Here is a 25,954-nt window from a genome sequence, read left to right as displayed (position 1 = left end):
CTTTGATAGCAATGGAGTAGTTGAAAATTCAAACAATTAGAAAATAAAACAAAAACTAAAAATAATAGCCACGCGCTCTGAGGTAAAATAATCAAAATTAATTACGATTTTGCTTTAATCGGGGATATCATCTTTGTAAACCACTTATTTCTTTTGTAAGCGACTAAGACATCAACACAGGCTCTCATCATGTTTGCTGGTCTATTGGCTGCTGTTTTGGCTGTCAACATTCTCCTCTGCTCTAGTAAGTTGAAATCATTTCAATTTATTTTTTTTGCTCTTTCCAAAATACGTTTTTTTATTCTTCCCAAAATATTTTCATTTTTACTCTTCCCAAAAAAAAAAGTTTTTTTTTACTGGTTCTAACAATATAAACATAATAAATATCTTAATAGTTTGGGTAAAATATATTTGTGGGAAATTTTTCTAGATATCATTCCCTCTAGTCCTGAAGTATTTTGTCTTTCGTTTCTTATAATACAACATATGTGATAGATTATGTTTTCTAATATATTAAGTTCAGCTATTATTTCTTTTTATTTTTATTACATTTTTTTTTTCACATTTGTTAAACCGGTGCAGTTAATTTCAAGATCCCGCAAATGTGGTCGAATATCTGGTGCATCGATTTAGAATTTAGAATTTTTTAAAAATTTTCTATCCAAATTATTTCCTGTTCCTCGACATGACTGTATTAGAATTTTACGTGTTTTGTCTTTTATACGCTTACTTTATTGCTGAAATTTACCTGATAATTTCTTTGTTCTGCAGCACAGGTCTTATGTGCTATATTTATGCATCTATGGTCGTATAGTCGAAATAGTTATTGTGTGTGTGTCTTTTTTTTTGGTTGGAGTTTGTTTCAGTTATGTGATTCGATTCTATTGAAAGATAAAAAGTCTTCTTTTAAAATAAATTAACAACTTTTATAATTACAAACTTTTATTAATATTTATACAATAAGAAAATCAAATGGAATACATTAAATATACAATGATGTACCATTCTAAAGAAAAGCATTTGTCGCTATATTATATGTTGAAAATTTACTTTAATTTCTTTTGTTTTTAGATTTTTAAATTAGTTATAACCAATTATTTTTTTAAGAAAATATTTTTATTTGAAATTAGCGTGCCCGTCCAGCGCGTTGCCTCGGGGATAGAAGAAAGTTTGACGAAAACTAAGCTATTTATATATAAACAATGCCTAAGCTTGGATCATAAAAATCGGGACACGGGTTTACCTACACTACCGCATGAAAACCTTGAGTGTACGTTAATCACTCACCGAAATAATGAGGTAGAACACACTTCGGTGAAAGCCCATGTGTCTGGAACGTAGAGGGGCCATCTAGGGAGCCCCCGATTACACTACCGCATAGGTGCCACGTATTGACCCTGGCTACTTAAAACTAACACAGGCGCCTTAGTGTTCACATGATAACCCAGAGCGCAACATAGCATCCCGAAACGATGAGGCTGATTACGTCATTTGCTAAACTGACACAAACTAACAGGATTTTTTTCTTTAACACGTAAAGTATTACATGGCCCTCAGTTGCCCATGTGTGCAATTGGGGGCGGAAACTGAAATGATTGTTCGCAGCAAAACCGCACCCTACCAGGGCACCGACTGACACTCCTGATTTAATTTAGTGAGCAACTGTAACGCCCCATCTTATCCATTGTCTATCGCACTGTTTAGAACGAACGCAAGCGACATTGCGCACAGAGGAAGGCCCCGGGCGCCAAATCGAACCCTAAATGGGCGCCTGTGCACGGTTCGGTCCGATACAGTCAACGATTATTGTTCCCCATCGTGTCTTTAGTGTATAGCCGTTTTTTTTTTAAATTAGACGCCATATTGCTCGCAGGGGGCCCGGGGCGCTCCGAGTCGTGCAATCTACGGGGCGCCAGCGGTTGCGCCTTTTGAATTTTTAGCGCTGAATATAGTAGTACCCTTTACCCACTAACAGGACGCACGATTAACGGATGTCAAGAGATAATATAGCTGCTCTAGAAGTCTTAGCGCCAAAATGTGTCTTGACAAAAATCGCACAATCCCGGGCGTCGAACATATCAAATTTTAATTATTTTGTTCACAGAAACCTTCTCGGAAATATTCAGATCAACTCCTTAAAGTTTTATAGCACTCGATTGAAAGGTGTCGAACGGCATCCAACTTGAATTTTTTTTTATTTTAATATACCGTATATATAGAAGAACGCACCCTCCCGGGACGCTACCATTGCGAAATTTAAAAATATTGTTTTGCAGAACCCTTCCCTGCATTGTTCTAATCAACTCCCCAAAGTTTGATGGCGATCGGACGAACGGTGTCAAACCGCAATCGTCTTTTATTTTTATTTACCGCATATAGAGAAAAAACAAATCGCGCCTACCAGTCGCTACCCCTGCGAATATGATTTTTTTACAGAAACCTCCCCAGTAGTATTTTCAACAACTTCCCAAAGTTTTACGGTGATGATGAAAGCTGTATTAATGCATAAAAGACACACACACACATGCATTGTTTTTATCTGTATATATATATATATATATATAAAGCTAAGTTGTCGGGTGCCCTTCCCGGCGCCGCAGGCGCTTCAAATTTGGCAAGATTCTGCCTTTGGGCGACAGAACCGGGGCCGGTGCCGGTTGGCCGAAAACTCCACGATGAGGTGGTCAAAACGGACCTCGACTGACCGGCGCCTTGTATGAGCTATATATCGAAAGGAACCTCTTCATAACTTTTGAGGTCGTAGACCGACCTTTGGGGGTGGTAAAAAAATATTATATGTTCCGGAAAACTCCGGAAGACCTTTAAAACTGACCGGTCCGAATTTTCAATATATAAACATTGTTAATTTTCTGAAAAATGATGACTCTTTTCAATACAATGTTTTTGAACTTTGGCTCTGTACATCTGGCTCATTTTTTTGCGTAGAGCTGAGTAAATGAATCGACCTTATGGATAAACTATCGGTCAGCCTCTGCTCGCACGGCGAGGGCTTAAAAGTGACCAAGAGTGAAATTCTTATTACATGAGCTATAAATAAAAACATGCCAAACGATCCCCCTGATATTTTGTGAGGTCGTAGACCGACCCTGGATGTTAACGAAAAAAACTTTTTTTTCCCGTCGTAAAAAACCATGATCGTTGTTAAAATTGTCTAAATTCCGTATTTTCTTATATAAGCAGAGTAACTATCTGTGAAAAAACAAAGACTACGTCATTCGTTCAATTTACAAGGGAGATAACGTTTTAAAAGAATTATATTTTAAACAATTTTATACTAATTTAAACAAAAACAGAAAATGACGAAATATAGCATTAATTTCGGTAAAAAAAATTAAATTAAGAAGTGTATTCTAATTTATTGTAGAAATTAATTTTAAATTTCAATGTAATATCAATTATGAGTTATACTGTTCAGGGAACCTCTGTAGTTCTTATTACCTTTTGAGTCATATATTGCGAACATCACATCAATCTCTCTGAAAAAGGGGGTAAAAACAACAACAACAACAATTTCTCTAAAATTAGCGTTACTGTTTAAACGTAATCACTACACATAACAGCCACTCACTAATAAATTAAGCATTTAAATTCTCAATATTTTTGAAGACCCAAGCCAAGCTAGGCAGCATGCCTAGTATACATATCTAGATAGATAGATAGATGTAGACAGCCCTAATTGCAGTCATGATATTATGGCTAAATTAGAGCCGCATATTTGTTTCGTGGTAACATATTGAGTTTTTACAAATTTTATTGCAGGCGACATCCCGACCAAGCAACGTCACAAGGTCTTGATTCTAGAAACGATAAGTCTCTTTGTCTGTCTGCCTGTCCGCACTTCTTTCTGTCTGTCTTACTTTTTGTGTATATCTTTATATCTTTCTGTTTGTATGTCTGTTTATCTTTATGTTTGTATGTAAGTACGTCTTACTGTTTATATGTTTGTTTTATTTTTATTTTTTTAATGTCTGTACATCTTTTTGTATGCATGACTGTAAAAAATAGTCCAAAATAAAGTTTGCATATTCTGTTCCTTAGTGAAAGGTCTCGTGAAAATCAATTTATTAAAAAATAGCTTACCCGTCGCGCGCGTTGCGGAGGTATTGAAAAAATTGTGTCGAGATATATAACAAGGGTTTCATCAATGCATTACCAACCGTATATTCTTAGACGTCTGACCTTGTTTTCTAAAACTGAGTTCTTTAAATGTTAACAATGCATGCGCTGGGGTCATAAATATCGGGACACGGATTTACCTACACTACCGCATGAAAACCTATAGTGAAATTAATCACTCACAGAAATAAAGAGGTAGAACACACTTCGCTGACCGCGCCTGTGGAGCCCCTGATTACACTACCGCAGAGGAGCGGCCCCTGGCTCCTTAAAACTAACATAGGCGTCATAGTGCTCAGAGGATAACCCATCCTGAAACAATGATGCAGATTGCGTCATTCAATAAAGTTACACAAATAAACAGGATTTTTTCTTAAACACGTAGAGAAAAAATATTTGACGTGTTATAAACATCAGTGTGACTTATGCTATTTATTAGCATTGCTAATGGTGAATTATTAGAAGCGCTATCTTAATTTCTGATTGGATGGGCCTAACAATAGATGCTAATATCATAATTTGCATAGTGACGAAACTATTTGGACTTTTTACGGAAAAGGAAACAACCCAGTTAAAATCTAAACTTGGTTACTTTATCTGATTATTAAAAAAAAATTAAAGCCCCCCCCCCCTGTTATACAAACAGAGAGATACATATAAAGTAAAATAATACCTCGAGATACGAACGTTTCTCAACACTGATCGTATGTCAAATTACTCTTACCTAAAAACGATTTTTCTCCATTTAAAATGAAATGAAATGCAATTAACCTTTTCTAATCCCAGAAAAGCGTCCCCAGTTGTTTTACAAGCTTTTATTTAACTGGCTTCTTTTGTATGTGTGTCGGGCTTCTTCAGGGATAAAGACTGCCTAGCAAACTTTCTACTATTTATAGCCAACCTATTTCACTGCAACTGGGCACATGCGTCAAAACACGTTGACACTGCAATCTGAAATCAAATTTGAATGAATTGGATGACTATTTTTTATGAATTAATTAATACTTCTATAGAAAGTATTATTTACCGTGCTACTATACTCGCATTTTTCGCTTTTATTTAGTGCGCAATTTGTTTTTAGTCATGCAACTCTATTAAATATAGAACATATTATAAAGTACTGAAAGAAAATATTTAAAAGTTTAACAACAAGCTTCGGATTTCATGAATTAATTTTGTGAAAGCTTTTTGAGAAAAAAAAATCTTACAAGGTGGGCTGTGGTGTGTAGAGAGCATAAATAATGAGGAAATTGAATTATTTTATCAAATAATGTTTATTTAGCAAAATAACAGTATGTATCAGATTTGATACAGTATGCAACGGTGGGTAAAAATTTGTTAGAAATTGACAAAAAAATTTTTTTACTTATCATTGAAAATTTATTGAGTAATTATTAATTTGAGTAAAACACTTATTCATCCCAAATCTGGAGCATCAGAAATTCATTTACAAGATAGTAATTTACATTTTTTTCACAATATTGCTGTTACCAGTTATGTCATATTTCTTAGTAATCATGCATCTTTTTATTGTGTAAGTCAATAAGCAGCATCACTTTGCTCAGCAGGACCTCTATCTAGTATAATTTGAAATTGTTTTTGTTTTAAATGCAAAGTAGTTTTTAATGACTCAAACTTGTTGATATGAAAGAAATTAGAATATATCTACAATACTGATATTTGGCCATTTTTAGAACTTTTTCCTATGCAGAGACATGACTGGTAGAAGCCAATGAATTGATTTATTTCTGCTATATCAAAGACTTCAAGCTTTATCTGGATTCATCTGTGCAATGTAGATCTAGAAAATCATTTCACCCAGTATACTAAGATAGTCTTTATCCATGGTGTGAAATAAAATAATCTTGAACAGCCGGAAGGCCTTGCACTAAAAACTATGTTGGTCAGTTCCTATTCCTCACAAATAATAGAAAACATTCATGTGTTTTAGTTAACCACTTTGCTGGACTAGCATCTGCTTACATCTTATGAATGTACATCTTATAAATGTAGGCCTACAGCTTATGAATGTATATCAGAATAAAATCTGCCACTTTACTTGCTCCGAACCAATCCCTTTATTCTCTCTACATCACTTTCTAAGTGTTCAATTTCAGTTACAGTAACACCTTCAACATCAGGTAAATAAATAGATGAATAATTAGACATTAGTGACCAAAGAAATATGCAGTCTCTATTTCAGACAGAATTATTTTGTGAGAATCTTTACCTATCCTGTAAAAAAAAAAATTTCACTACTAAAAGAAACTATATATTATTTCTAGATTTATTTACTTTATCTTCATGCATGCACAAATTAAATTATAATCTATATAAAAATAATGTACCACTTCTACTTTTTATATACTAGAGGATTAGGATTTTATTTGCAAGTATAAATACTATATGCAAGAATTTCAATCAAATATTATTATGCCATTTTTTTAAAAACAATAATTGCAAGTAATAAGTACAATATGTACTATAGGCCTAGTTATTAGATTGTAACTTCATAAGATGAATAATCAAATACTACACCAACTTCACTTTCATTTACATTCTCCTTGAAGTCTACCATCTATTTCATTCAGAACAGTTTTGCGACAAAATTTATCGCTCGCTCTAGACAAAAAGAGATCCTGTAAAAATAAATAAAACAATGTCAGCATTAAAACAATCTCTAATCATTCATGAACTTCATGGATTTATAAATTAAATTTTAATTACTATTATAAACATAAGTAAACCACCACTGCCTATAGTAATTATTACTGTTTGCGTACCGGTATGAAGTAAATAATAAGTAGACTAAGTATGTAGGCCTATGCATAATATTATTACTTATTTTCTTCCATAATAATTACTATACTACTTTCTAAGCTTATTAGACCCAAACACTGTCTCTGTGTATGAATTAGTATGATTAGAGAATTATATGCAAGTTATTCTAAGCAGCAGCTAGTAAATATCAGTCTAATACTATATTATTATTGTTATACATTATGACACTTTTTTTGGTCTTCAATAGCAGCACTACACTGTACACCCTTTATTATAGGCTTATTATAGTAGCACACTGATCATCTGTATGTATATTGTACTGAGTAAGTGCTAAATCTAAGTACAATTAGTATACAATAGTCTACAGCTTGACTATGTTACTATTGTTACAGATTTTGACACTATTTTTCTTCTATAGTTTACATATTATTATTTTAAAAATATGAAAGAAAAACAAACCTAAGCTAGTGTAAGAACCAACAGTTGACTAGAGTCTACCTACTAGATGTTAGGAATTGTTCTATCAACTAATTATTATACTACAGAAAAGTCACTATACAGTAGTCCCAGCTAATGTCATGGTCATACCGTTGCATGGTGTATCAAAACTGTTACATACCGTAATTGGACATTATCAGCACAAATATAAAGAAATAGTATACAAACAACTTATTTTTAGGTAAAATTACTCACCTGAGATTGGTGAATATTTTTTTCAAGAAGAAAAACACGGCCTGTGAATTTTTATTATTTTCTCAAAAACACCTCGATCACAGCTGTCCGACCAGTGTAAAAAAACGGAATCAAACTCGAATTGTGTGAGACAAAACACACCTATAGTCTGTTTCGGGTATGAATTTGGGTCAAAAGTGATCAAGCTAGAGTATGGCATATTAAAAACTCAGATTTTAACATTTGTGTAGATTCAATGGGGGTTATTTCACTTTGTATCAAAATTGATACAACATGAAATGAAGGCTTATAGTTTAGTAAAAGCAACCAAGATACAATATAATGATCCAAGGATCTCTTTACTTGTTATTTCAATAGTAGTCTTATTATATATTTAAAGAAAACCATTTATTTTCTTCTTTTAGTGCATGTTAGCAGCTTGTTATTGAAAACGTTTTAAATATTTTTGTTATGTGTATTTTTTATAAAAGAAAATGAAAATGCAAAAAAACAAATTCGTTTTATAAAGTGTATTTACCTTGAAAATCAGCCGACTAGAGCTTACGGAAGATGCTGGGGGAGGTGTAGATTTAGTTTGGATAGATGAAATAAGTGGTGGAGTTTCATTGCATTAACATACGCAATGCTATTGCTCCTATGTCAAATACAATTTTAACTCGATCAAACGCTGTCAAATCAGATATCACGTATGTCGGGGCACTCGTATCTCGAGGTATCACAGTTTGTATTGGTATCTCAATATAAAGAAGATGGTTTAAACTAGTTCTACAGCTCATTTCATTTTAAGACTTGACTCACATTATATGCTTTTTGTTTTTCACATAAATGCGTTGTTTAGCCACTTTACTTGGAAGTAATGTACTTACTATCTGTATAGGAAATCATACTTTATTACTGTTTCATTAGCAAAAGTGCGAAAAGAGTTCTATGTCCGAAAATTTGCCAAGAAGACTTGTTATGCCGTCAACCTTAGGATATCTCGTTTTGTGCGACACCAAAACTGATGGTGGTGGATGGAGTCTGATCATGGTAAAAATTTTAATCTATCTAAACTTGAGGGTTGAAACACGGCTAAGACTCAATAAATTAGCCCTCATTTCTAGAGAAAATCGTTTAAAAACTTTACTTTAAATATAGTACATACACACACAGAAATATGTGTAACTATATATATATATATATATATATATATATATATATATATATATATATGTGTGTGTGTGTGTGTGTGTGTGTGTGTGTGTGTGTGTGTGTGTGTGTGTGTGTGTGTGTGTGTGTGTGTGTGTGTGTGTGTGTGTGTACTCGCATACATAAGATTTTTTGCAATTTGAACGACTACACATCGTGCAGTATTGTATACAGAAAAATAAATAATAAAAAGTATTTAAACAAGTGAAATAAAGAAAGTGATAAATTTGTAATTTAGGGTATTGAAAAAATAAGATTAGCCTCCAATTTTTCCTTTTGTTTCAAATTGTTGCTCTAAATGCCTCATTTATTTGTATTTTATTTTTATTATTAAAAAATAACAGTATTGATTAGTGTATTTATAGCCTCCAATAGAAATAAATTAAAATATCCATGGAGAATTTCTCGATTGCAAGATTTTCAATTTTACTTTAGAAGAAACATTAAAATTTCAAAATAGAAAAAAGTATATTCAGTTAAGCTTAATTTTTTTTTAGGTCGGTCGGTATGGCGGGGGGGGGGGGGGGGATCAGAAAAGGTTGATTGAATGGCCAATGGTAGTTCAGAAGAAAATTATTTTATTATTATATTTATTATTAAGTTAGTCACTTGAATATACTTTTAACACTGTACTAATTGGAATTTTTTTAACCAATTTAAAATATTGTAATAATTAAGCATCAAAGTCTTTAGTCTTAATAGTGGGAATAGGCGGAAAATCGCGTTTAAAAATTATATTAAAAACAAGTTTGAATTAAAAAATGTATTCAAGGTTTATATTATTGGTTTTAAATTGAAAGCTTTTGTTTTATTTTTAAAAATTAGCTCATTTTTAATTACATTTTCAAAGACAAATAAAACGAATGTGTTGATTGTTAATAAATTAACTTATGAATTATTAATGTATAAACTGCTCCAACTAAAATATTTAATAAGAATGTGTTTATTCGATAAGAATGTATTTAATCGATAATAACTAAAATTTGTGAGTCTTAAATTTAATTTAGTTAAAATTTCAAACATTATAGCAATAATTGTTAATAATATTTCTTAAATTATTAATGTTTTAATTCAACAATTTTAAAATATTTTTTTTTTAGTTTTAGCAACGTTATTCATTGTTTCCCAAACTGGGGGTCGCAAAGGGCCTCCTGGGGGGTCGTGAACTTGAAGACTAAATAATAGCAATGAAAAAAACTAACACATATCTGAAATTCGGCTTTACTAACATCTCAGGAAATAAAAAAGAGACAAACAATGCGTACTGTGCAAAGTTGTTCTCTGCCATGAGTCTATGAAATCTTTAAAACTTAAACGTCATTTTGAGACGAGTCATTTGGAACACACTAAAAAAATTTGGAGTTCTTTCGTCGGCATGAAGATGTCAGAGACTTAATCGAACACAAAGTTACACAGCATTAGTGCGACCATCCAATGAATTTGCATTACAAATTGCCAAGCAAAATCAACACAATATAGGAGCAAATCTCATCAACCCCTGCATGTTGAAGACGGTGAAATTAATTCTTTTGGATTCCAGTGCAGTAAAGATGCATTAAATAGCTCTGTCTAATAATATTATTCAGCGGCTTATAGAAGACATGTCCATAGATGTTAAAGATTAAATTGTGATTGAAAATTGATTGAAACTGGATGTTTAAAATGGTAAAACGGGTGGTGCGCAATCTGTTTGTGTCAAAATGGGCTTTCAGAAAACAGTAAAAGATTTATGTCCCTAACAAGGGGAATCCACTGCATGATTCACCGGTATGTCCTCGCCAGCAAGCCACTTCCGGCTCCATCTATCTATATATATAATTCTCTTCTTCGAGCCGTTAGAAAACAAGCTGCAAACGCTCTCCCTACCTCCCCACCCCTACATGGTTTTAGTGAGCTGTGTTCACTCTAAATGTTTACAAGCAGAGGAGGGGGGGGGGAGGGAAGGAAAGGGGGGGGGGTTATGGTCCTTAACGAGCTACTTATAGTGTTTTAAAGAAATATTTTCAGTGTCAAATTTTCACAAATTATGAATTATTGAAAATTAGAAACAACTAAATAGCGGCGTATGTTATGCCGCGGGCCGGCTCGTTGATAATAAAAGTCATAAATTATATTAAATCTGGAGCCCTAAACACTTGTCTGTTTAAAGAACTGTGCCAAGACATGAATAAAGATCACGAGTCTTTGCTTTTCTACGCTGCAGTACGCTGGCTGTTAAACGGAAATGTTGTGAATCGTGTTTTTTTAATTAAAAGATGAAATCAAGTTGTTCTTGGAAGTGCAAAGGAAACAAGACCTTTTGATATACTTTAACGACGTGGTGTGTCAGGAGTATCCTACCTAGCAGATATATATATATATATATATATAGCAGATAAATAAAGAAATTGAAACAGGAGATTTCTGATAATCTTAAATCTCTAGAAAACGAACCGCGGCGTTTTTTTCCCTGAGCTGAAAGAAAAAGAAACTGTACTGACCCGTTACCCATTCTCTGCGTCCCTTGATGTTGCCAACATTCCCGATGAATAACAAGATGAATTCTTAAATTTGCGTCATATGTAAAACTGCTCACATTTTTTGGTGTAGTACGCACCATTAATACCCAAACGTGAAATTGATTGAAATTGATATGTCTACATATATTTGCAATAATAGATTTTTAACACTTTTCCAATTAAAAATAAAACATAGAAATAAATGACATGAGATTGGCGTTTAAAAAAACTCAACTGCGAATGTTGAGGCTAGGTAATAGCATGAAATTTTACTCATCGTATTAAGACAGTTATCAAGAATAATTCATTTTAAAAGTCTACAAAAAATCTTAATTTAGTCCTCATAAATTTCCGTATTAATATCGACTTTTTAAATCCATGACGGTCGCGGGTCACTTACTTTTTGAAAAAGGGGGTCGCAACTCGAAAAAGTTTGGGAACCACTGTTCTATAAGTTTTCGCATAAAATTTAAAAAAATTATTTCATATATTCAGAATAAAGTATTACTTATGAACTTTTAAAGCTTTAAACGAATTTTTAGAAATTAAAATCTTTCAGCGCCGTTGTGTTGGAGATGTCAACTTTACAAGACCTTGGTCCGATTATAGGGACGGATTTGGCACATTTGAAGGTGACTTTTGGCAAGGATTGGAACAAGTACACCAGTTAACAAACGTAAATTTGTTATCATAACGTATCTATACATTTGTTTAAATGGTAGACGGATACCTCTATACACCTATGTATAAACAACGTTTTTTATACATTTGCATACATATTTACAAATATAAATACACTGATACAAAAAACGTACATAAAAATACACGTATATAGCCTACATACATATATACATAAACATAATTACACATATTCAAACCTAAATACGTTTATATGTACTTATGAATTATGTTCAAATTTTACTCTCTGTGGTATCCGACAGAACGGAGAATGGGAGTTAAGAGTGGACATGAAGTTTAAAGGCAGAGATTACTACGCCAACTACAAAACGTTTAAGGTCGATAACCAACGCAATTACTACACACTTCGTGTTGGACAGTTCTTTGGAAACGTTGGGGGTGACCTCACTTTTCACAACGGCATGAAGTTCTCCACAACAGACACACTAACAAACAAGATCTGTTCACAAAAGTACCATGGTGGATGGTGGTTCCACAATTGTCATAGTACCTATTTGACCGGTGAATGGGGATCGAAAATTTGGGCAAAAGGTGTCCATTGGGACTCCTTGTCCACAAGCGACGAAAATCTCGATTCGGCGGAAATGAAAATCCGAAGACTATAATAAGTTGTCAGTTTCCTCGTTGTAAGCCTCCAGGCTTTTGACCCAATCATTTCAGAGCTTTAAAAAGTTACTACAATTTCCGTAATGTTTTATAAATACAAAAAAATAACATTTAGTCAATTTAATTTTTTAAACACCTTTAGAAATCACATTTTTTAAGCTGCAGTTCATCACACTTCGTCAAAATACCTCAACCTTTAAACCACTTTCCACCAATGTCCACCACCTCTCCCCCTCAACCCCCCCCCCCCCCCCCCCCCCCGCGCCACTCATGACCAATAAATCTTTATCTAAGGACTGCATGTATCCGTTCATTGAACTCCTTCCTAAAATAATATTTTTAATTAATTTTTGCTGTCGCTTTTCCTGTTAAGTTTTTTTTTTTTTAAATAAAAGTTCCTTTCATACAACAAACTAATTCTTTAATCATTGTAAAAACTTTTTATTAGAATTTGAAAGTTCGTGTACGGTGAAAATGTTAGAGAAGGTGTGCTGGTTGGGAGGTGAAGACTACACAAACTATGTATAGTTGACTCTAATGCATAGCTTGATGGTAAGATTAGACAACCTTCAAGTCTGCCGTCTCTCCTGGGTAGAAATGAATAAATATATAAGTTTTATGGAATATACTTACTCGAACAAGCATCAAATTTTTTCCATCGGGCACGTCCCGTCGTCGCAGACGCTTCAAATATGGCATGCTCCTATCTCGGGCCGATTGAACACAGTGGCCAGTGCCGGTCGGCCCCAAAGTCCAAGATGAGGGGGTCAAAACTGACCTCGACTGACCGGCGCCTTATATGAGCTACATATCGAAAAAAAAGTCCCACGTAGTAACCTCTTCATAAATCGTAGGCCGACCATCGGGGGTAACTATGATATATTCGGGAGAACACAGGAAGGGCTTTAGAAAAGACCGGTCCGAATTTTCTCTGTTAATTTGGTAAAAGACGATGATTATTTACAAACCACTTTTAGGGAACACAGGCTCTGTACATCTTGCTTTTTTTCATAGACCTTGGTAAATTAATCGGCCTTATAGATAAACTATCGGTCCGACTCTGATCACCTGCGAGGGCTAAAACTCGCCATATCTGGAAAAATCGGGACAGAGGTCAAGACTGACCAGTCGTATTTCTCTATATAAATTTGTATAAATGTATGTGAAAACAGAGTAATGTCAACACACAGATTTTAAGGTACTTTCTGTCTTTGCATCTGGCTAATTTTTTGCATGCACCTCTAAAGATAACCAGACCATATGGAAACAATGTTGGTCAGACTCTAAGCCTTTGATGAGGGATAAAAATATGTCTGCGAGTGAGTCTCTTTTTATATGAGCTATATATTAATTGCTAAACGATCCCATTAATATTTTATGAGGTCGTAGACCGACCATGGAGGATAACAAAATACTTTTAAAAAATCCTTAGGGCCGTATTTTCTCATATAAACCTAGCAATTGTTTGTGAAAAAGTAAAATACAAACCTACGTCATTCGGTCTATGTACAAGGGAGGTAAATTTTTAAAGCACTCCACATAACAGCCCTCACTTGCCGCTGTTTTGCCTCACACCCCAAAAACACAGCAACCACGGCGAAAAGAACTCTATTGTAACAACTATAGACTCTATAGTAAAAAATCTTACATCAAGAAATATTTCAACGACGCTTTTCTTTATAGTTAGTTAATAGTAGTGTATAATTTATTTTCTACTTTTTAGAGCATTATTACATAAAAGCTTGTTATTAAAACGATTTTTATCAATTTAAAAAAAATAAAAATAAAAACCTTCATTTCAATTAGGCATATGTCTACGGGCCTAGCATCACGCAAGAAATATTTTAAAATTATAATGATAAATTAATTAGTGATTCTAGGGGGAGTTACCATCTCCTACCAAGCGCATCACCAGGTGACGGATTGAGAAGCCCTTAGATATAAGGGTTTGCTGTGAATACCAAATAAACAGCCGTAGACAAACTGGTTTGCGGTCATGGAGGATGAGGTGGGATATCCATTGGTTAGGATATTCAATCTAAAACATTTCAAAAATCCAAGGAAATAGCTCCAACGGCGAGCATGGGGCGCTATAACTCCAGACATATGGTCAAATCTAACCGCCCGAGTGAGATTTACGACGGGCAGAACGTTTGGTTTGTTATCCCCCAGGGTTGTTCTACGACTGCCTCGTTCTGGTGGTGAGGAGGGGGGGGGGTGGGATAATCAACTAAGGGTGAACATATCGTGAGTTTTTAGATGACTGTTCGAACATACATATATAAGTATACATATATACTGATTCAGGAATAATTTTAAATAAATTACAGTGGTGTTATGACAATAATTTTTAAAGAAGGGTTCATGGGGGGGGGGGGTTATAACACCCCAAGCCTCCCCCCCCCCTGCCTAAGCCTCTGCTCTATATATTATAGACTAAAGCTCCCGTTGAAAGATTTTTAAAATTTTAATTAATTGAATTCACACCTGCGTCCAACGTTGAGTATTAACTTCTTATTTCCCAAAATAAATCGATTATTTTCTTTGTATGCAGTCTAAAGAGCAGATGATAAAATTAAATTATCTAGATCCTACGATTGGATGTTTTATTTTTTTATCTGACACCTACCATCCCTGTTGTATTTTGATTGAATAATTTTTTTTTTAATAATCCAATATACAGACATTGCTGTCAATTGTAGATAGTATAGTAGGTAAACTAAACAAATTACGAATGTTTAGACCATTATTCCCAACGTGCAAAAACCTAATAAAATACAAATCTATTATCTCGCTAAACTGATGTCACGAAACATAATCCATCCTCACCTCCAACCCCCCCCCCCCTTTACTTCTTTTCGAAAAATTAGATTTTAAAATAAGTCCATAAATGGCCGTCTTTATGGGCATCTTTCTCACGTTAGGGAAAATAAAAGCTGTTGAGCATAGTGCTGACCAAACGATCCCTTCTTATGTAGACTCCACTTCCCCTGTCCCGCTTTGACCTCTAGGTTGACTGGGAAATTTAACGTGGCAGAAAGTTAACAAAATCCGATCTAGTTGTAATCCCCGCCTCCACCCCCCCCCCCCCCCCCCCACCACTTCCTCCTCACCCCTCCTTTGACATACAAGGTATGTAATGTCAGACACACTGCACATAAGAACTTAAAGTGATTTCAAATTCATAATCATGAATAAACCACGAAAAAAATCTTAAAATCTTAGGAGTTTAGGCTTCGTGTGAAAAGTATAAATCGCACTATAAACTATTAAATCAATAGCAGAAGAATAAACTTAATATCCCTAACAGTATCGTGAGTTGTGGTTCACGAGAGTGTTAACAAGTGAGGGCTATTAGTGTCAGATAATATAGTTTGTCAAACAAAGAGACGGTAGCAAGATTAATGAACTATCTCGTTGGATCAGCTTACCGTTATCTGTAAATTGTAGTCATTGATGGCTGCATTAACGGGCAGATAAACATCTGCAGATATAACGAGCTACTGATGGCGTTGTTGTTTTGTTTTTTTTAAATATTTTTAGTAGTGTTGACTTTATAAATAGTGAATCACTTTAAAGTGGAAAATAACATAAATATAAAATATCTTTTCTGAAATAAGATTTTAAATGCACTGAAAATAAGAAAATAAACCAAATCTGCTTTCTTTAATAAAAGCTAAGATCGCTTTAATTAAAGCTTTTTTCAAATTTCAGCGACAAACCTTTTATGAATAAACCGGGAGTATCTCCCCTAAAGTTTCCCGAATATTCTTATATAACACTACGGGTATGGCAACTCGGGATATAGACAATATTTTTGATCAATTTTTAATTACTTAAACTTTTTAAAATAGAATAGAATCTCGTAGGAAAAAGAATTGCGCATCAAGTGAAGGCCAAACACATAGTGCGGAATAATATTAGTACTTTATGAATTCACATTCGTTTTTTTTTAGAAATAGGTAATCGCGTAAATTACTATTTCTGGTCATCGGATATTACTCAAAATGCGATAGAATTCAGTGAATTCGATTTTGTACTTACATTTGAAATTTTATTTAGCTATCTGAAACAGTACTGAAGCTGTAAACTTTTGAAAAATTAAAAGTACAAAAAGTCCCACCTCCGGTTACTGGAAATTGCTGAAAATTGGACACAGAACTAAAAATTTAATATAATACTTTTGTGTAAAATTTCATAAACCTAGCTGTAACGGTATTTAAGTTATCGTGTTCACATACATACACATACACACATACACACACAATCACAGATATACGGTCAGAATTGCAAAGCCCAGTTTTTCCAACTCAGTTACGCATAGAACACCGAAATTTTGATAAATCTGCTTTTATTACTTTTCCCTGATACTCGCTATATGATGAAGTACTAAGGTGTAAAACGATGAAAACTGGTAAAATTTCACATCATTTTTTACACAATGACCATACTTCCTAAATACTTTGTATACGAGAAAGTAATAAAGCAGATTAGTTTTATTTTCATTTTTTGGGTGCATTTGAAAACGTGTTATAGGCCTAAATGATTTTATATCAATGTATAGACGTGGACGTTTTGTAGCGTATAAAACATTTTAGGAATTTTTTGTGGTTTGTTCATCATGGTCCTGTATCTCAATGGTACATTCACAGATCATATAAGTAAATAAACCGTATTAAAGTACTAGCACAGTATTCAGTAAGGGGCGTGAGTGTATTGGGATAGAACAGAGTTTCGCCCAGGCATCTCTTCGGGAAGGGGTGTGTTCCCCCCACCCAGCCCCCTTTCCACGCCCCCCCCCCCCCCCACCAAAGAGAAAAACGTCTGACAGAAATACTGGATAGTAAAGCTATTTCACACAATGCTGAGTTGCGGTCTCTTTTAATTAACTCGTACCTACTGATTGTAATTTTTATTATTATTTAGTTTTAAAAACATAGCTATGCTTTAAGTAAACGTTAGCCTCTACTGCCTTGATTGATTTCTTTCTAGTGGTTCAAACTTCTGTTGCATTTGAAATGATAAGTAGAAAATAAATCTCATTAAGCATAACTTGTAAACATGTCATGCGCCATATGACTCCTTGATTGCGTTTCAGCCATTTTAGTTTTGGATTGGCTTCCATAGCCATGGAGTAATTGAATCTTAAAACAATCAGAAAATAAAACCAAAACTATTAAAAAAAAGCCACGAGGTCAGGTCTGGGGTAAAATAATCAAAATCAATAACGATTTTTCTGTAGTCTAGGTCATCATCTACATGAACCACTTACTTCTTTTGTAAGCGACTAAGACATCAACACAGGCTCTCATCATGTTTGCTGGTCTATTGGCTGCTGTTTTGTCTGTCAACATTCTCCTCTGCTCTAGTAAGTTCAAACCATTTCAATTTTTTTTTTTTGCTCTTTCCAAAATACGTTTTTTTATTCTTCCCAAAATACTTTCATTTTTACTCTTCCCAAAAAAAATGTTTTTACCTGGTGCTAACAATATAAACATATCTTAATAGTTTGGGTAGCAGGTAAAATATATTTGTGGGAAGTTTTTCTAGATATCATTCCCTTTAGTCCTGAAGTATTTTGTATTTTGTTTCTCAAAATACCTAGTATGTGGTAGTTTATGTTTGCTGATATATTAAGGTCAGGTTTTATTCGTTTTTATTTTATAACATTTTTATTTTCACATTTGTTAACCCTGTGCAGTTATTCTCAAGATCCCGCAAGTGTGGTCGAATATCTGTTGCATCAATAATTTAGAATATTTTTGAAGTTTTCTATCCAAATTATTTCCTGTTCCTCTACATGTATTAGAATTGTATGCTTTTTGTCTTTTATAGGCTTACTTTGTCGCTGATATTACCTGCTAATTTCTTTGTTATGCAGCACAGGTCTTATGTGCTTTATTTATGCATCTATATTTGTATATTCGATATAGTTATTGTGTGGGTGTGTCTTTTTCGGGTGGGGGTTTGTGTCAGGTATGTGATTCGATTCTATTGAAATGTAAAAAGTCTTATTGGTAAAATAAATTAACAAACGTTTATAATTGCAAGCTTTTATTAATTATACTTAAAAAGTAAGAAAATCAAATGATATACATTAAATTTACATTAATGTACCATTATAAAGAAAATCGTTTGTCGACATATTATGTGTTGAAAATTAACTTTACTTTCTTTTGTTTGTAGATTTTTAAATTAGTTATATCCAATTATATATTTAAGAAAATAGTTTTATTTGAAACTAGCGTACCCGTCCCCGCGCGTTGCCGCGGTGATAGAAGAAAGTTTGACGAAATGTATAAGAAAAATGGCATCAATGCGTTACTAATCCTATATTCTTATACGCGTGACTTCGTTTTCTAAAACTGAGTTATTTAAATGTAAACAATGCCTAAGCTTGGATCATAAAAATCGGGACACGGGTTTACCTACACTACCGCTTGAAAACCTTAAGTGTACGTTAATCACTCACCAAAATAATGAGGTAGAACACACTTTGGTGACCGCATATGTGTCTGGAATGTAGAGGGGCGCTCTAGGGAGCCCCCGATTACACTACCACAGAGGCACCTTAAAACTAACATAGGCGCCATAATGCTCACAGGATAACCCAGAGTGCCACATACCATCCTGAAACAATTATGCAGATTGCGTCATTGACCAAAGTTACACAAATTTACCGGACATTTTTCTTTAACTGGTTAATTATTACATTTCCCCTTAGTGGCCCATGTGAGCATTTGGGGGCGGAAACTGAAATGTTTGTTCGCAGCAAAACTGCACCCAAGGCATCGACGGACACGCCTGATCCAATTTAGTGAGCGACTGTAACGCCCCATCTTATCCATTGTCTACCGGACTGTTTAGAACAAAAGCAGGCGCCATTGTGCACAGGGGAATCCCAGGGCGCCAAATCTAACCCTACAGGAGCCCCGTTGGACGCGCCGGTTCGATATAGTCAACGATTGTTGTTGCCCATCGTGTCTTTATTGTATAGACTTTTTTTGAAAATTAAACTTAGGCGCCATATCTCTCGCAGAGGAGCCGGGGGAGCTTCGAGTCCTGCAATGTATGGGGCGTCGGCGGTTGCGTCTTTTGAATTTTTAGCGCTTAATTTAGTATTACCCCTTAATCGCTAACAGGACGCACGTTTAACGTATGTCAAGTGATAAAATAGCCGCTCTAAATGTGTGTTGAAGAAAATCGCGCCCTCCCGGGCGCCGAACATATCAGATTTTAATTATTTTTTTCACAGAAACCTCGGAAGTATTCTCATCAACTCTTAAAGTTGTATAGCAGTTGAATGAAAGGTATCGAACGGCATCCGGCTTTATTATTTTATAAAATACCTTATAAAGAGAAGAATCGCATCCTCCCGGGGCGCCACGAAATTAAAGAAGTTTTTGTTTTGTAGAACCCTTCCAAGCAGTGTTCTAATCAACTCACCAAAGTTTCAGGGCACTCGGATGAAATATGTTGAACCGCGTCAAATTTTTTTTAATAATCCGTATATTTAGAAAAATCGCACCCACCCGGGGCGCCGCCCTTGCGAAATTTTTTTTTTTTTTGCAGAACCTTTCTTTGGAGTGTTCTAATCAACTCACAAAGTTTGATGGCGATCGCATGAATGGTGTCAAACCGCAATAGACTTTTATTTTTATTTACTGTATTTAGAGAAATAAGCAAATCCCACCCTACCGGGGCGCCAACCCTCCGAATATGACTTTTTTTTCGCAGAAGCCTCCCTTGGAGTATTTTTTTAACAACTTCCCAGTTTCACGGCGATGTGATGAAAGGTGTATTAATGCATAAAAGACACAAACACACAGAAATACATTGCTTTATATATATATATATATATATATATATATATATATATATATATATATATATATATATATATATATATATATATATATATACCTAATTGCATTATGACTAAATTAGAGCCGCCTATTTGTTTTGTGGTAACATATTGTGTTTTTACACATTTTATTGCAGGCCAAGTCCCGTCCAAGCAACGTAAACCGGTATCGATTCTAGAAACGATAAGTCTCTTTGTCTGTCTGTCTGCCTGTCCGCCTTTCTTTCGTCTTTCTTTTTGTGTATATTTTGTGTTTTTACTAATCAACTCCCTAATTTTTTATGGCGAGCCGATGAACGGTGTCTACCAGCAAACGACTTCTATTTTTATATACCATATATAGTGAAAAACAAATCGCACCCACCCGAGCGCCACCCCTGCGAATTTGAATTTTTTTCCCTCAGAAACCTCCCCAGGTGTATTTTCATCACCTTACCAAAATTTCATGGCTATTGAATGAAAGGTGTAGTACTTCATGAAAGGCAGAGAGACAAACAGACGCACACCCACCCACACATACATTGCTTTTTATATACAGAGTAGAGAAAAAAAACTTGAAAGAAATCACAGAATATAATGCTTAGAAAATTCATTTTAAGACTCTACCTGACATGCAACTAATACATTATTAGAAATAATTTTAAAATAATTAAGAATAACATTAATTAAGTTAACAGGAGGTGTTTACATTAATGACGCAGATAGAGAGATACATATAAAGTAAAATTATACCTCGAGATACGAACGTTCCTCAACACTGATCGTATGTCAAATGCGTCTTACGTCAAACAGATTTTTTCTCCATTAAAAATGAATTAAAATGCCATTATTCTTTTCGAATCAAATAAATGCCTCCCCAGTTGTTTTACGTGTCAAAACCCGTTCAAACTGCAATCTGAGATCAAATTTGAATGAATTGGATGACTAATTTTTTATGAGTCAATTAGTTTTTATAATGAAAGGATTATTTACCGTGCTATTATATCTGCATTTTTCGTATTTTTTAGTGCACTATTGGTGTATAGTCATGCAACTCTATCAAATTTAGAACATATAAAGTACTGAAAGATTATATTTAAAAGTTTAACAACAAGCTTTTATAGTTTAGTAAAGATAACCAAGATAAAATACAGTGCCCCAACTTTCGTTTACTTGTTATTTCAATAGTAGTGTTATTATATATTTATAGAAAACCATTTTTTTATAATTTTTTTAGGTCATGTTAACAGCTTGTTATTGAAAACTTTTTATACATATAGAGAAAGTCTTTTAATAGTGAAAAAAAAATGAGATTTTTACAAATCTCGACGTTTTAACCTCACTGATACGGAAAAACATAATTTTGCAATCTTGTCCGTATGTCTGTGTGTCTGTCTGTGTCTGTGTGTCTGTGTGTGTGTAAAAAGATAACTTGAGCACTGTTACAGCTAGGTCGATGAAATTTCATATATAAGTATTTTATCAAAATCGTAGATCCGTCTCAACTTGTGAGCGATTTCCGATAACCGGAAGTGGTACTTTTTTCACTTTGAATTTTATCAAAAGCCTATAACTTGAGTACTATTTCAGATAGATAAATGAAATTTCACATGTAAGTAAAAGATCTAATTCTCTACCTTCTGTTAACTTTTGAGTAATTTCCGTTGACCGGAAGTAGTAATTTACTCTACTTCCGATTTCTCAAAAAACTAATGTAAATTTTTAAAGTACTAATAATATTGCGCACTATTATGCACTTTTTTATTTGGCGTTCACGTGGTGTGCAATTAATTTGTCTACGAGATTTTATTCTACTTTTAAAAATTTAAGTATTTAAAATGGATTTAAAATATGTCTATAGCCCGAGTTCCCATCCCCTGTTATTTTATATAAGAATATTCGAGAAAGTTTGGGTGAGATCACTCCCGGTTTATTATTTTCTCGTATATACGAAGTATAAAGCAAGTCTTGTAATCTTGAAAAAAAAATCTAGATTTTTACAAATCTCGACGTTTTAGGGTTCCCTGAGTCGGAAAAACATAGTTTTGCAATCGTGTCCGTATGTCTTTGTGTGTGTCTGTGTGTGTGTGTGTAAACACGATAACTTGAGTACCGCTACAGCTAGGTTGATGAAATTTCATATACAAGTATTATATCAAAATCGTAGATCCTTATCTACTTTTGGGCGATTTCCGATAACCGGAAGTGGAACTGTTTCTACTTTTTTTTATAATTATTCAAAAGCCTATAACTTGAGTACTATTTCAGATAGATAAATGAAATTTCAAATGTAAGTAAAAATTCTAATTCTCTGGCTTCTTACAAATTCCGTCGACCGGAAGTAGTAATTTACGCTATTTCCGATTTCTAAAAAAAAAACGATTGTAAATTTATAAAGTACTAATAATATCCAGCACTATTATGCACATTTTATTTGGCGTTCACTTGGTTAGCAATTCTTTTTTTACGAGATCACTCCCGGATTTTTTTTTATAAAAGAAAATGAAAACGCAAAAAAACAAATTTGTTTTATGAAGTGTATTTACCTTGAAAATCAGCCGACTTGAGCTAACAGAAGATGCTGGGGGAGGTGTAGATTTAGTTTGGATAGATGAAATAAGTGGTGGAGTTTCATTGCATTAACATACGCAAAGCTATTGCTCCTATGTCAAATACAATTTTAACTCGATCAAACGCTTTCATATCAGATATCACGTATGTCGGGGCACTCGTATCTCGAGGTACCATAGTTTGTATTGGTATCTCAATATAACGTAATGCACTTAGTTACTGTGTAGGAAATCATACGTTATTACTGTTTCTTTAGAAATTGTGCGAAAAGAGTTATATGTCTAAAGATTTGCCAGAAAGAGCTGTTATGGCTTCAACCTCAGGATATGTCAATTTATGCGACACCAAAACTGATGGTGGTGGATGGATTCTGATCATGGTAAAAATTTTAAACTATATATTTTTTAAAGTTTTAACAGCATCATGCTATATGTTTTTCGCATAAAACAAGAAAATATTAATATATCACAACAAGAGGCTTGAAACAAGGCTAAGACATAATTAATTAGCACTCATCTCTAGAGAAAATTGTTTAAAAACTGTACTTTAAATATAGTACACGAGCCGACCAACGGCGTATCATACGCCGCTATTTAGTTGTTTTATTTTCTACTTTCCAGTAATTCATAATTTGTGAATTCGACAGTACCAACGCTGCCATTGAAAATATTTGCTTTAAAATACTATTAGTAGGTCCTTTAGGACGATACCCTTCCCCCCCCCTTTCCCCCAACGTCTACCCTACAATCCCCCCCACCCCCCGTAAAAGCAGCCTCCTCTTAGTTACCTCCCTTAAGTTTAATTTAAAAATATATCCATGATTTATATTGTTGGTTTTTTGTTAAAAAGCTATTGTTTTATAAACAAAATAATAAGGCTTATTTTTAATTACATTTTTAAAGACAAATAAAACGCATGTGTCTCTTGTTAATAAATTTAATTAATAATGTATTAACTGCTCCAACTAAAATATGTAATAAGAATGCGTGCATTATAATCGGCAATAACTAAAATTTGTGAGTCAAGAATTCGATTATGTTAAAATTTCAACCTATTCAATAATAATTATAAATAATCTTTCTTGAATTGTTAATATGTATTAATTCAACCATTTTAAACTATATATTTTCTAAAGTTTTAACAGCATCATGCTATACGTGTTTCGCATAAAACAAGAAAATGTTAGATATATTCAAAATAAAGTATTACTTAATAAATTTTAAGCTTTAAACGAATTTTTAGAAATTGTAATCTTTCAGCGCCGTTGTGTCGGGGATGTAAGCTTTGCAAGACCTTGGTCCGATTACAGTAACGGATTTGGCACCTATGAAGGTGACTTTTGGCAAGGATTGGAACAACTACACTTGTTAACAAACGTAATATTTACTAATATGAATACTTCGATACAAAAAAACGTACATAAAATATACACGTATATAACACAGGCGTAGCGGGAAGGGGGGGGGGGAGGGTGTGCGGACCGCACCGGGTGACACCATTTAGGGGGGTGACACCAAGGCAAAAAATAGCAAAATATATAGATAAAAACCAGAGGGGGGGGTGCAAATCGAAAGTTTGAGGGAGGGGGGTTGCAAATAAAAATGTGAAAGTTTGTCCCCGGGAAGGGACGCTACGCCTCTGGGGGGATGAAACCATTAAGTGCCGCACCGGGTGACACCCGACCTCGCTACGCCACTTGTATATAGCCTACATAAATATATGCATAACATAAATACACATATTAAAACCTAAATACGTTTATGTGTACTTATGAATTATGTTCAAATTTCACTCTCTATTGTATCCGGCAGAGCGGAGAGTGGGAGTTAAGAGTGGACATGAAGTTTGAAGGCGAAAATTACTACGCCAGCTACAAAAGGTTTAAGGTCGATAACCAACTCAATTTCTACACGCTTCGTGTTGGACAGTACTATGGAGACGCCAAGGATAATCTCAGTTATCACAATGGCATGAGGTTCTCCACATCAGACAGCAAAAGCGCCACATCATGTAACAAAGCCTACAGTGGGGGTTGGTGGTTCAACTTTTGTCACAATGCCTATCTGACCGGTGTATGGCGCTCGAGAGAATGGGGAAAAGGAATCCATTGGGATGCCGTGTCCACAGGAAGCAAAAATCTCGATTGGGCGGAAATGAAAATCCGAAGACTGTTCTAAATTGTCAGTGTCCTCAATGTCACATTTTTTTAAGCTACAGTACATCAAACTTCGTTAAAGTATCTTAACTCTTGAACCCCTTCCCACCAATACCCAATTTCCTCCCCTGCCCCGCCTCCCCCCACCAGAGGCGTAGCGACCCTTCCCGGGGACAAACTTTTCGATTTGCACCCTCCATCAAACTTTCGATTTGCAACCCCCCCCCCCCCCATCGAAATTTCAATTTGCACCCCCCCCCCTCAAACTTTCGATTTGCACCCCCCTCAACCTTTCAATTTATTTTTCCAACCCATTTTGGCGCCCACTAAGATCGGCGCCCGGGGACATATGCCCCCCCCCCGCCCCCCCCCTCCCTACGCTACTGCTCCCCACCCATCCCCCACCCCTCCATGATCTAATAATATGCGCCACTCGTGCCCAATTAACCATTTTCATTGAACTGACTCCTAAAAATATTTGAATTGTTGCTGTCGCTTTGCCTGTTAAAAAACAATCTAATAAACGTTTCTTTGATGCAACTAACTGATTTAACTAATTTTTAAACATGATAATAATTTTTTATTAGAATTTGAAAGTTAGAGATCAAATAAAGAACGTGATTTTTTTTTTTTTGGTTCTGATTTTAAATCACTTTGTGTACGGTGAAAATATTTTGAAAAGGTGTGCTGTTGGGTAGGTTACACAAACTATGTATAGTTGACTCTGGTGTATAGCTTGATGGTAAGATTACACAACTTTCAAGTCTGCCGCCTCTCCCCACG

General features: G+C 34.5%; 2 protein-coding genes across 3 annotated transcripts in view; both read left to right on the top strand.

The window, feature by feature from the left end:
- Positions 1-25,954, top strand: part of LOC131927534 (ficolin-1-A) — a 66,047-nt gene continuing 40,093 nt past the window's right edge. The window contains exons 1-5 of one of the 2 annotated variants that reach the window (XM_059283239.1): positions 26-244; positions 3,781-3,809; positions 8,518-8,640; positions 11,857-11,973; positions 12,239-12,787. In XM_059283239.1, coding sequence (XP_059139222.1) covers positions 190-244; positions 3,781-3,809; positions 8,518-8,640; positions 11,857-11,973; positions 12,239-12,601 — 687 coding nt within the window. In that variant the 5' untranslated portion in view covers positions 26-189 and the 3' untranslated portion in view covers positions 12,602-12,787. Of the gene's footprint in view, positions 245-3,780; positions 3,810-8,517; positions 8,641-11,856; positions 11,974-12,238; positions 12,788-25,954 lie in introns of those variants that run through there. The other variant, XM_059283237.1, reaches the window with a different exon arrangement.
- Positions 17,876-25,381, top strand: LOC131927535 (tenascin-R-like). The gene is made up of 5 exons (XM_059283241.1): positions 17,876-17,970; positions 20,604-20,632; positions 23,273-23,395; positions 24,276-24,392; positions 24,828-25,381. The coding sequence occupies exons 1-5, from the start codon at positions 17,916-17,918 to the stop codon at positions 25,191-25,193; spliced, it is 690 nt and encodes a 229-aa protein (XP_059139224.1). The 5' UTR covers positions 17,876-17,915; the 3' UTR covers positions 25,194-25,381.

This window comes from Physella acuta, unplaced genomic scaffold (assembly GCF_028476545.2).
Source record: "Physella acuta isolate Inbredline_101_S28 unplaced genomic scaffold, ASM2847654v3 ptg001414l, whole genome shotgun sequence".
Lineage (NCBI taxonomy): Eukaryota > Metazoa > Mollusca > Gastropoda > Physidae > Physella > Physella acuta.
Note: the sequence above shows the minus strand (reverse complement) of the source record. Positions and strands in the feature narration are given on the sequence as shown.

What these genes read in the sequence shown, in the direction of transcription:
- LOC131927535 (XM_059283241.1), top strand. Translation starts at nt 17,916, where the DNA reads ATGTTTGCTGGTCTATTGGCTGCTGTTTTGTCTGTCAACATTCTCCTC. An exon ending in CGTCCAAGCAACGTAAACCG is followed by an intron (nt 20,633 to 23,272) that starts GTATCGATTCTA and finishes CTGTTTCTTTAG; the next exon opens with AAATTGTGCGAAAAGAGTTA. An exon ending in AACTACACTTGTTAACAAAC is followed by an intron (nt 24,393 to 24,827) that starts GTAATATTTACT and finishes TGTATCCGGCAG; the next exon opens with AGCGGAGAGTGGGAGTTAAG.